Here is a 13218-nt window from a genome sequence, read left to right as displayed (position 1 = left end):
AATTACCATACCCATGCACCCAAGTACACAGAACTACAATGAGCAGGAGCTTACGACAAGTAGATTCATCAGAGGCATCAAAGCAGTCTGGTCTTCCATCACATTTGAATGCATTGGGCACACAGTGTCCACTTGAACACTGAAAATGTTCAGGATGACAGGTCTTCAACTCTGAAGAGAAAAGATCATCATTCCCATAAGATCTCATCATTTTTAGACAGGTGTTAGTTATGTACATGGAGTACAATAAAGATTTCATCAAGTTCCTATGACTACTCTGTGCCTGGCTCACAACAAGCCTACAACTGTAGTTAGCAGAACAGAAAAACTCAAAACTTACTTTCTCTACTCACAATAGAGATGTCACCCTTATCCCCCAGCTCTTGAGTCTTTCATTGGGAATCAAAATTTCCCAAATTTCAAGGTTCCCTGATATTTCTGAAGGCCAACATTTAATCAGGAATAAGCTATAAAAATTACTTGGGAACTAGGATTCCCTTCCCAGTGTTCTGACCTCTACACTAAGGCGGCCTTCTGTGCAAACCTAAAAGAGTAACGTGTTTGTAGATGAAAGTCTGCTCCTCAGTAATGTCTAAATTAAAATGAAACTTAAAGAAATCCCTTCCCATTCTCCTATCATGACTGATTGAAAATAAAAGCAAAGAAAATGCATCGCAGAAGATACTGTTAGGTGAACTGTTACATATTACATAAATCACATACATAATTTCACAGCAAAGAATTTTGTCAACAGTAGTTCAAAGTCCCTACACTATCATAGCATAAGTTTCTATAATATTCCCTGATAGTTACCACAATCCAGTTCATCCGAGTTGTCTCCACAGTCATTGTCTTGGTCACAGACCCATCGAGAGGGAATGCATTGCTGATCGGCACAACGAAACTCGCTCTCTGTGCAATCCCGAGGAGCTGAAAAGGGAAGCCACATGGCCATCAGGGTGCACCAAGAATCTCACCCTGGACACAGACTTGGTTGCTGCCCAGGGTCCTTGGATACCCAGTTCTCTTCTGTGATCCAGCCCTAGAGGTCTGCATGGACAAGTTATTCATAGGACTTTCTACCTTAACTTTAAGTACATGAAGAATGGCCTTTAAGAATTTCATCTAAAGGTGATTTGACCTATTATGAGACTCAATATTAACTTTTTTAAAATTAACTTTGTGCTGTTTGGTGGTACTGGGGATTGAACCTAGGGCCTCACACATGCTAAGTAAGCATTCTACCATTGAGCTATTATCTCAGCTCTACCCTCACCATTTTTTTTTTCCTTTTTTCTTTCTCCAAGACTGGCCTTGAACTCATAGTGTGACCTAGGAAGACCTTGAATTGTGATCCTTCTCACTCAGCCTTCCACAAAGCTTGGGAAGTGCCAATTGAACTGCCTTTTGTGTAAGTTTTTAGCTTACTGATACTTGTAGATTTAATCAATACCCTAATTCTCTCAACTGTCTCTGGAAAATGCTGATCACTTCTTCCAAAAGGTAACTAAAGTTGAAAAGTATTTCATTTAAAAAAGTTAAAATTGAAAATACAACAGAAGTCAATGATAGGTGCTCAAGTGGGCTTTACCAAGGCTGTTTTGCAAACACACCTGGTCACTCAAAATGGACTAGTGAGTTTAGTGTGAAGCCACATGGCTTCCTTCCCTTAGCCTCATTCCTGGTAATCCTATCTTCTACTAGAAGATGGGAGCTAGAATCAGCCTTCTAAAAGTCATCCACTGCAGTAAATACAAGTAGGGTCAGACCTTTCTTTCCTCCTGATATTCTCCCTGTTTTATTTTTAATTTTTTTTATTTATTACCTTTATTTTATGTGTATGCATGTATTGCCTGCATCTATGTAAGTGCACCTGTGTTGTGCAATGATCATGTAGGAAAGAAGAGGCCATCAGATCCCCTGGAACTGGAGTTACAGACAGTTGTTAGCTGCCATGTGGATGCTGGGATTTGAACCTGGGTCCTTTGCAAGAATAGCCAATGTTCTTAACCGCTGAACCAACTCTCCAGTTCCCCCTGTATTTTATTTTATTTGTCATTTGTCTTACTCTCATTTATTTTAGAAAAAAGTTAAGAAAATAAATTCAACAGACCAAAGATACACTTGATCAAATATTCTCCTAACTAACCTCCTCCATAGCCTTCTGCCAAAGCTTGATTTATAAGCATTTCAGAAGGAAATATGTATATCCAAAGCCACAGAGAAGGTGGCACCAAGAGCTGTCCTCCCACCCTCTGTGGTTGAATGCCACAGAGGGGTGGATCATAGACAGAGCAGACATGCCAGCCCTGAGCACTCACCACAGTTTTCCTCATCTGAGTTATCTCCACAGTCATCATAGGCATCACACTTCCAGCGGAGAGGGATGCACTGGTGATTTTTACAGCGGAAATCCCCAGTAGGATCACATGGCCTTGACTCTGTAGAGCACAGTCATTGTCAAGATTTCATAAGCCAAGGTCAAGAATGCCCCAAGCAGTATTGGCTTCCTTGTGAGACCATCTGAGAATTGTGTTTCCATATTCTCAAAGCCCTCAGAGAGGAATGCCGGCAACATTCTTGTCAACTCTTTAAGCTAAACTGATCCTATACTCTCAATTGAAAACAGGTCTGTTACCTTTTATAGAGACAATTCCAAAAATAAAGTGGCATCTGGTTTATAATCGACAGTGCAAGGCTAAAATGATACCACGAGTAAATAGAACATTTCTATCACATTTCCATTAGCAGTTTAAACTCGATGCTATTAAAATAACCCACTATTTTTCTTACTTTTCTTCTAAGTCAAACACAAGTGCAGACACTTTCAAGTGACAGTATATACCTAACTTAGACAATTTCCACTAATTCATTTAGTCTTTTGTCCATAAATTCATTCCATGTTGAGAAGGTGCCTACAGCTATGCAATGGGTGGCTAGAAACATCAAAATGACATTCAGAATATGATGACCCTGAAGTAAGACACATTCTGATTCAGAAATATCTCTTTGGAAATATATAGTCCCTTCTATCAATTTCAATCCATCTATAAGATTAGACAAGCCATTTAAATGTCAAGTATAAATAAAGATCCTACATTTAGGGAAAATTATACAAGTTCCTCACATCTTAATGAAATCAGATATGCCTTTGAGATGATATGAATTAAATTCCCTGGATAATGTTGTGAACTTGTACAAAAATGCAACCTGTCATTAGAAGAATCAAGAGGTGATCCTTTTGCAGAGGTAAAGGATGTGAAAAATCTATTCATCTCTCCTACCACAGCAGTACTTGGCACGGAGGGTTCCTGCCCCTCCCCTACTCCCTTGGAGCCCCTCCTACCACAGCCTTGCTCATCACTGTTGTCCCTGCAGTCATCAAAACCATTGCACACAGCCCACTGTGGGATGCAGCGGTAGTTTGTTTTACAGCTGAATTCCGTGTGGTTGTCACAGGAGTAAGCAGCAGTCACTGAAAAGGAAAAAGAGAGAGAGAGGTGGAAGCCTCAGTCCTACTGGAAATGGCACCTGAAGGCTCCTCCCTGGTTTTCATACTGAGGACATGGAGCTGGTACTCACTAAACTGACTCTAACAACAGGCATCTTTGTTAGATGTGTTTACTGTGAGCAGAATAGAGCCCTAAGTTTTCTTGTCAACACAGTACCATTCACTAGTGTTGTAATATAGTTTGGGGATGAAGGAGCATGTACCTGGTTTGAGTAAAAACCCCAAATTAAAGTGCTAGTTCTGTCATAAGTAGTAAAGTGACCATGCACATGACTTCACAATGTTTCTCAAATGAGAAAGTTCTAGATATGCAAAATGCAAGTCCTTGCTATCATATTCTACATGACTAGATCCTCAGTGTATCAGGAGGAGGTACTGGCCACTTTGGGAACAGGGTCTGTTTATAAATGTAAGCCACTCAGCAATGCTTTATCTTGTAGTGCTGGAGTTCACAGGATGGACAGAGAGCATCCCCTGGGGCTGAAGCAGAGGGCTCTGTGCCCTCTCCCATCCACAGACAGGCTCCCGCATCCACTTCCTCTGGTTAGACATGGTCCCTCCCACAGAAACTTACAGCATTCATGGATGGGCTCATCTGAGTAGTCTCCACAATCATTATCTACATCACACTTCCAGCTCAGTGGAATACAGCGACCATTGTTACACCTGAACTGGCCAGGTCTGCAGGTCCTGCTGGCACAGTGGGAAGTGGCTTCATCTGAATTGTCCTGGCAATCATTCACTGAATCACATTGCCAGGCTTCTGGGATGCAACGCTTGTTGGCACATTGCCATTCATTGGCTTCACACCGGTGATGATCTGCAAATAGGGCATTTAGTTACTAGCTAAGGCACTATCAAGAATGGGCACTCCTAATTCACACAGTGAATTCACACAGTGTGACTTGGGGTTGAAATTCTAGTTTGCTAATTGTTAACTATTACCACTATGTGAAGAGTTACTCTTTGATTCTTATAATCTGAGTTTTTATGCACCTTTTTTCTTTATGCAGAATTAAGGACCAGTGATTAAATCCCCTACATGGTTAAACACATCTTCTCCTGAACAATGATCTTCAAACTTTGTCATTAACGTTACTGTTCCTGTGCTCTTTTTAGTTTGTAGTGGGGGCTCCTTTATAATAAAAATGAAAATAAATATTGCAATTGAGTCTTTGCCTAAAATGGGAAGGGGGAATTCCTCATTTTCTTCTCAATGTTAGCTCACAGAGGGATTCTGTGCCTCATAGGGCAAAAAAGCACTCATTTAGACAATTCATCAACTTCAATATTTGCTTTGTAGATTGACTTTAGAAGACCTAATTTTTAAAACTCTGTAAAAATAGATACAGGATGGGCCCTAAGTTTTCCCCTAGGATTTTGAACCAGTTGGAAACCCTACAATCCACCATTTTGTACATAACAAACTGCCAAAGCAGGGAAAGCAGATAGAAAGGAAACCAACATACCACAGAGTGCATGGTCTTCATCAGAGCCATCAGCACAGTCCTGGTGCACATTGCACAAGGCCTGGGGGTTGGTGCAGTTGCCATCTTTGCACTGGAACTGTCCCAGGCGGCAGAAACGGTGTGGGCACAGGTCTGGTTCATCGGAGCCGTCAGAGCAGTCTCTTTGTCCATCACATTTCCACCAGATGGGAATACACCTGCACAGAGAAATCAAAGCCCTTCTATAGAGACTCACTGGGGGCCAGAGGAGTGGGCAATACCTATCTGCAGAGAGGAAATCAACATTGAGCCCCCAACGGATGCCATATATGAGTTCTGTGAAAGCCAGAAAAGATCCAGTAAATCTCAGTTACTGTGGTACATTTTCAGAGAAAAGGTCATTTGGTAAGCTACAATAGATTAGCTGAGCCCTAAATAGACACTGAAAATACAGTTTGGTTATGATGATGAAATTCCTTCGGGGGAGCCTTGAGCTGTGGTTATATAAGCAAATGACGGAGCCCATCTGCCAAGGTGATAAAAGACATTTACATATTTGTTGAAGAACTGGAAGGCACTAATGGTTGTTGAATGCTTATGTCATGACAGATATATGCTAGACTCACATGGAAACTTCTCCAAAATTGGTCATATCATAAGCCGTAAATAGAGCCCACAGAATGGCAGAAAATCTTTACCAGCTATTCTTCAGACAGGGGCTATTATCCAGAATTTACAAAAAAAAAAAAAAAACCTGCAAAAATGAAACACCCTAAAAGCAAAACTACCAACCAGCAAATGGATTTAATGAAATGAAATTAAAACTACTTTGAGATACCACCTCAACCCAGTCAGAATGGCTATCATCAAAAAAAAATCTAACAAAAATGCTGGTGAGGATGAAGGCAAAGAGGAATCCTTGTTTACTTCTGGTAGAAGTACAGTAGTATTACCATTATGGAAAGCAGTATGGCAAAAATTTAAGACCAGAACTCCCATATGACCTAGTCATTCCACTCCTGGGCATATACCCACACAGCTCCACATATCGCTACAGAGATACTTGTACATCCATATTTCTTGCTGCTCTATTCATGAGAGCAAGGAAATGGACCTAGCCTAGCTGCCCATTGGTAGCTGAATGGATAAGGAAAATGTGGCATATAAACAAAATAGAATTTTATTCAGCTACACAGAAAAATGAAAATATGAAACTTTCAGGAAAATTACAAGGAAAGATGGGGGGAAGAACACGTGTCATGAAGGAAGAAAAGAGACTGGTAAGGGAGAGGCTACACACCTGGGACTCAGAGGAGAAAGGGACGGGGAGGGGAGGAGGAAGGAGACCTGCTACATACTTCGTTCAACATGCCATGCTATCTAATACCATGTATGTTCATCAAAATATTTATTTTCTAGATTATTAATCTCCATTTTCTTTAATCTCCAGAATAATATTCATCTCAAATTTGAGGTTCTGCATTGATGCTGCTTTCCCCCTGACTCTGGATTCAGCTTCTTTAGCGATCATGGCCTGCGACCATTGATACAGAAATAATCTGTAGTCACATTTCAGAGCTAACACAGATGTTCACAAGTGAATATGAACAAATAATTCTTGAAGCCCTAACACAGGTAACTAACGAGCTGCCATATGGATGTGGGAAAGAGAGGCAAAAGAACTGTTGCTGCTAATGGACTGAGACACTGAGCAGTGCCTTTAGTAAGTTTTTAGGTAACCACATGGAGATGGAGACTTAGACTTCCAGTACAAAAATATGATAATTGGTAAGATAAGATAATATATCTCTTTTTGAAAATGTCTTGTTATTTTTATTTTATGCGTATGAGTGTACTGCCTGCATGTTAAGTGCACCCATGTCAAAAGAGGGCATTAGATCCCCTAAAACTGGAATTACGGATGGTTATTAGCCACCATGTGGGTGCTGGGAATCAAACCCACAAAAGCAGCCAGTGCTCTTAACTGCTGAGCCATCTCTCCAGCCCCAATATATCCCTCTTAAATGCTATCCTCAGGGTAATATATTCAAAATCAGGAACTGTTTCTCCTTCTTTAAGGAAATTTGCGTAGGCATTGTCACTTTCATTATAAGTTCATTTCACTCTAGGAAGGCATATAGCTGACAGTTGGAGACTGAGAGACTGAGTGGGCACCACATCAGCCAAACTAAATAACCAAACTTTCCATTCACAGAAAACTCATACCTATAATCCTAGCACTGAGGAGGCTGAAACAGGAGGATTGCTGTGAGTTAGAGGCCAGCGTGGATTTCATAATGAGTTCTGGGCCAGTCTGAGTTACCCACTAAGAAAATACCTGAAAGGAAATGGAAAAAAGAAAGCCCCTACATCTGTTGCCTCTAAGTTCAATATATGGGGGCAGGGGGATGGGAGATGAGGCATGAGGGAGGGGAATGGTGCCTTACTTTTCATTGTTACCACACAGGAACTGGGTGCTGGAGCACATGGGCATGCAAAGTGTTCTGTCTCTCATCCGAATGGTCTGGAAGTCATCAGGACACTCACAGGTAAATCCTCTCCCCCCTGCTTTGATGAGGCACAGATGAGAACAGCCACCATTGTTGGTACCACAGGGATTGTTCACTACATACAGAAAAGGGAAGAAAGCATAGGCTTGTGCTCTGGGTGTCAAATACAGATTAGCTGGATGCACAGCTTGACACTGAATAAATCACCTTTTGGCAAAAAGAAAATCATAACACTAGTTTTATCCTCTGCCTAAAGTTTAATAGGACAAATGGTACTTTTGATGTTTCTTGAAGTCCTGGGAGAGTACTCAGGAAACTTAGCTTGCATTTGCTACATCCCAAGTATGAGTTAAATTTCTAGCAGACACTATCAATTCTCCCTCATCCTAATGATTTAGGAAACAGAAATTTGGCCACCAGAAACATGCATGGATACACTGAACAGTATCTTAAGTTTCTCAGTCATCACTGGAGATAAAGATTAACTTGAGCTTCCAATAAGACCATATGAATAATGTTAATGCTCAATGTTAATGCTCATGTTAATGCTCAATTATCTTGCCAAGTCCCATTTTTCCTTAGTTTAGTCTGTTATATGTTTTTAGCAAAAGAAAACAGGCCCAGCAAAGCCAGTCCATCCCCAAATTACACTCCAAATCTCTGCCAGATTATTTCTAAAACATTAGCTTTAATCTTGTGAAGAAAAATATAGACCCACAAAGAAAAACAAATTCTCTAGCTTATAAGACACTAAGGCATGCTTTTCTGGCCAGTAGTATCTTCTAGAATACAGGAATAGGATTAGTTGATTAAAAAATACAATGTCAGCTGGGCATGGTGGTACACACCTTTAATCCCAGTGGAGACAGGCAGATCTCTGTGAGTTCAAGGCCAGCCTGGTCTACATAGTTAGTTCCAGGCCAGCTGGGGCTACTGGGAGACCCTGTCTCAAAAAGACCAGAAAAAAAAATACATCAGTTCTCCTACCAAAATAGATTAAGTAATTATGGGAAAATGACAGGGACATGCCTATAATCCTTACACTTGGGAAGCAGAGGCAAGAGGATCATTAGTTCAAGGCCAGCCTGAGCTACAATAAAAAAAAACTAAGGGATGGAGATGCGGCCCATTGGCAGAGTGCTTATCTAGCACATAAAGGGTAGCGAAACAAGCTCCTTTTGATTCTCAGCAATGTTAAAGAAATCACTAACAAGCATCAGTGAGCTTCTTGTAAAACATAACAGATACCCTAAAGTAACTATACCAAAGTCCACAATCACCTACTCACCAATAGGCTGCCTGTACGGATGGTACACATGGATGTCAAAGGGTCTGTGTGTTGTGTTCACCAACACCTCCCTATTGGACCCATCATATTTGTTTCCCTTTTCAATTGTCCTTGTATTCCAATCTGTCCAAAAAATAGTATCTTCAAAAATGGTAATAGCGAAGGGGTGAGGCAGTATCCCATCATACACTGTGTGTCGATGCTGGCCTTCCAAATCAGAGTACCTGGCAGCAGGAAGACAGTCAGTGAGGACAACCACTCTCCTCTATTGTCCTTCAGATAAGTAAACTAACCCAGTTAACAAAACTCTGTCCCTCTTAGTCTCTAATGAAAGCAAAAGCTAAGTTGAACAAATGATGTAAAAGCCTAGAATCAATGCCAAAAAATAGGAATAGCCACAGAAATTGGCAGAATCACCAATTCCCAGCCACTGCTGCTGTGCTATGGCTGTTAGAGGTTGGGCTCTCTATCAAGCACCCTTTTGATTTCCCATGGTGAAGATCATTTTTGCTTCTTAGATCACCGGAAGAAGACATGAGGGAAGTGAACTAAAGTTGGAATTCCATCTTCTGAACATCCTAGGAAAGAAGCTTCTAGGCAACAACAAGACTGTCAGTGAATTCTGAGCTATATTTCTCTAACCATGGTGGTACATCCTTGTAATCCTAGCCCTTGAGAGGCAGAGGCAAGGAGCTCTGCTCATAAGCCTGCAGGGTTAACTTTGCATATGCCAGCAGAACATTTATTATTAATCCCACAACAAGTGCAATGAATGAATATTTTTGCAGATGAATAAACTTCTAGAGAAGATTCCCTGATTTCAAGATGACCCAGAGTACCCATAAGCATATTTCCAAGTTCTATTAGTTGCAATGTCTCATGCATTACTATGAGACTATGTGAAAAGTCATTTCTAAAATACTGATATTTTTATATTTCAAAATTTTGGAACTGATCTTAAAATTCAAACAGGAAATAGAATAAGCTAAGAAACATGTTAGCTATGCTGTGTTGGAAATATCTAGCTGGGTATGGTGATACATGCTTGTGGCCCAGCACTGCGGCGGCAGGAGTATTTAAGTTCGAGGCCAGCTTAAACTACATAGCAAGTTCCAGTCAGCCTTGAAACATAGCAAAATCCTACCTCAACCAACTTCCCCCCTCAAAAAAAAATCCCCAAATAAGACTCACTTTCCCTTTGTTGAGAAGGGTATGGGTAAATGACACCCAGGTCATTTTTGCGTCACCAGGTGACCAAACCAAGGCCTTTGAACTGCCTCTTCTAAATTAATGCACTTCCAAGATTTTAAGTGTAGCATGCCATCACGAAGATCTCACTATGTTCCATATAGACCATAACTAGCAGTGTCTCCAAATGAGCATGGACTGCCTGGTTACTAATATAGCTCTGGCTGCCCTGGAACTTGCTATGTAGACCAGGCTGGGCTGGAACTCACAGATATCCACCTGTCTCTGGGATTAAGGCATGTGTCACCACACCCAGCTTATAATATAGCTTTTTAATAAGAACTTTTAATTGAGTAGTATAGTATTTAGCACACTTTTTTAAAGAACTCTGTATTTATCTAGTATATAGAGATCTGGGGTTCAATCTCCAGCTCTGGAGAAAAAAAAAATCTTGTGTTAACATTCCAATGCCTTATCATATTGAAATAAATTTTAAGACAGTACTGCTACATAAAATAATTCTTCATACTTCAACAAATGCACCAGAGCATTTTGGGGAAAATCTTTCCAATATCCTTGTTCTTTTCCTTTCTTCAAAATCCTACTGAAATCTGTTTATTATCGATTTGGGTGGGAAAACAAGGTAAAGGAATAGGGAATTTAAAAGGCTGAGCACTGAGCTGACTGCCATAGAAGAGACTAGTAGCCTCACTTCTCAGGAGCTGTAGTTATAGGTGATTGTAAGCCACCCAACAAGGTTCCTGGGAGCAGAACACCCTCTTAACTGGAGAGCCATCTTTCCAGTCCCCTAGTCTATTTTCTAGATGGTAAAAAATAAGCAAAAGTACCAAGCCATAAACCCTAATCAATACGACTTCAAGGTTCACTCTCCCTCTATTTATTTCTATAGAGCTCTGTGCTCTATAGAGTTCCACTTAGACTGAAGATATAGCTCAGTTGGTAGAGTGCTTGCCTAGCATACATGAAGCCCTATTCATTACTTAGCACTACATAGGCCAGGCATGATAGCTTACACCTGTAATTCCAGCACTTGGGAGGTGAGTAAAGACAGGAAGAGCAGACCTTCAAAGCCACCTTTTGACTACCTTAGAGAATTGGAGGATGGGCTACACACTACACAAGATCCTGTCTTACAAAACAGAAGTGAGCTCAGAGTGATTTCCAATACAGGGAGCAGTTAGAAGATGCAAGCACAATGAATACACTGGAAGCACACCCTGATGTTTCAAAGTACATACTCAATGTAACCCAGGTGAGCATCTGCCCAGTACAGGAGATCATTGGTGTAATCAATGGTGATAGCATTGGGCCATTCTATCTTGGTAGAGATAATCACAGACTTATTGGCTCCATCCATTCCAACTCTTCCAATGTATGAGTGATCACCCCAGTCTGCCCAGTAGACATGCCTGTGGGAACAAACAAAGAAGGTCATCCCCTGAAGCCAAAAGATATAGTTTTTCTCCATTTATAAAAATGGAGTCCACACCCCATGGAGCCTCTCAGAAAGGAAAGATAGCTATGACAATATCTACAAGAAGAAAGACAGAATAATGCACAGGCGGTCCAAGAATAAACATGATTGCGGATTTCAGTGGCTTTGACATGAGGAGTCCACTGAGGAAATATTTTACCATTTTCCTTGCATGCAGCCAAAATATTTGACTCCAAAAGGTAAAAAGATAGGTCACAGCAAAGACAAGAGGCTAGCTGATGAATATCATTTGAACAAGTCATGTTTCTGCCCTTTATGTTAACCCATTGACCAGGTAGGAAAAGCAGAGGATAGATACCAGCAAGATGCTAGCCCTAAAACAGCTATGTGCCTTTTTTGGTGACAGATGTAGAATAAAGACATGAAGGAAATGGCCCAACATCAGAGAGACGATACCCGTTTTGAGGATGAAGGACAATGCCTCTGGGATGATCGAAGCAGAAGGTGTTATTCGAATCCATACAGTGCTGGGCTAGCATGCGGCGGTGTTGACCATCAAGGTCAGAGACAAACAGACAGTCCAGGATAGTATCCAACCAATAGAGTTTTCTGAAATGGAGAGACAGGAGTTTAATCCTTATGGCTACCTTGTTTAGCACCCAATTTCCCATCTGAGTTCCCTGGGAATCACAGACACAGCTGTAACAAGGTATATCTTCCGAACCAAAGGGGGGACCTGGAAAACAGGAAGTTGGTCTTGTGGCAATGGAAGACACAAGAGCTAGAATTCTCACTTCCAAGTGATGCCGCGTGGGGAACCCTGGAACTCCCCTCACACTAGGAGTCTGGTTTTACTTTGCTCATGCAGCCAAGGAAATGCAAAAACAGAGATGAGTGCCATGGACCACGTTTAAATAGAAGAGTCGATGAGACAGACTTGCGAGTGGGTCCCTGAAACTACACTTAATGTGAGAGAAGCTTTACCCTTCCCTGACCCTGTCAGAATAGGCCAGCAGATAAAAAAAATTTTAAAAACTTTCTCAATCAAATTTAGGAAACCTTAGAAATCTATTACCATCTCTTAGAAACCACCATGTCTAAGACATTTCCGGCCAAAATACACTGCTACTCAATATATTTTCTACAGGATAAGGCAGCCATTAACCTGGCATCAGGAAAGTCTAGGATTTGGGAGCCTGTACACCCTCTAAAACTAAAACAAAATTGTTTGAAAATAAATATGAATTAACCTTCTAAAAGGTTTAATACCCCTAGAATCAAAGGTTATCAAATCACGTGATCTGATCATTAATACTAATTGGAGAATGATTTCCCTTCTAAAAGGCTGTAATGCCTGTCTGTAAGAGGTTTTAGTCCAGTTCTAACTACACAAGAGGCCAAAATAAGTAACTGGTAAGATAGCAGCATAATAGGGAGTTCTTACTAGAGTTCTTATGTCAGCAATATCCTTTTCAGCCTGAGGAAGGAGAATGAGAATGAGAATGTATAAAAGCACAAGCCTCACCAGTGTACCTGGGTAGGACCTGACGAATGCAATGGCTATGGTCAGGAACTCCTTTTTGCAGAGGGTAATAGCAATAATGATAACGGCTATTGTTGAAAACTTACTAAATGCTAGGCCTCTGGGGCATGTCTAACCTTTTGGCATTGCAGCAAGACACGGTCCGTGAACAAGGTTCACACTTGAAAGCCACTCAATTGAGTTACCAAAACAAGAAGAAGGAGGAGGAAGAGGAAGAGGAAGAGGAGGAGGGGGAGGAGGAGGAGGAAGAGGAAGGGGAGGGAGACAGGAGGGG

General features: G+C 41.1%; 1 protein-coding gene across 1 annotated transcript in view; it reads right to left on the bottom strand.

Moving 5' to 3' along the window:
- The window catches only part of Lrp2 (LDL receptor related protein 2), a 172310-nt gene that overhangs the window by 30144 nt on the left and 128948 nt on the right, over positions 1-13218 (bottom strand). The window contains exons 51-60 of the mRNA XM_008837820.3: positions 11858-12010; positions 11205-11375; positions 8758-8981; positions 7407-7584; positions 4981-5177; positions 4086-4331; positions 3347-3475; positions 2322-2441; positions 814-930; positions 55-171 (exon numbers count right to left, since the gene is read on the bottom strand). Of these exons, the coding sequence (XP_008836042.1) occupies positions 55-171; positions 814-930; positions 2322-2441; positions 3347-3475; positions 4086-4331; positions 4981-5177; positions 7407-7584; positions 8758-8981; positions 11205-11375; positions 11858-12010 (1652 nt within the window). The remainder of the gene's footprint in view (positions 1-54; positions 172-813; positions 931-2321; positions 2442-3346; positions 3476-4085; positions 4332-4980; positions 5178-7406; positions 7585-8757; positions 8982-11204; positions 11376-11857; positions 12011-13218) is intronic.

Source organism: Nannospalax galili, unplaced genomic scaffold (genome assembly GCF_000622305.1).
Source record: "Nannospalax galili isolate Female #2095 unplaced genomic scaffold, S.galili_v1.0 scaffold1398, whole genome shotgun sequence".
Classification (NCBI taxonomy): Eukaryota; Metazoa; Chordata; class Mammalia; order Rodentia; family Spalacidae; genus Nannospalax; species Nannospalax galili.
Note: the sequence above shows the minus strand (reverse complement) of the source record. Positions and strands in the feature narration are given on the sequence as shown.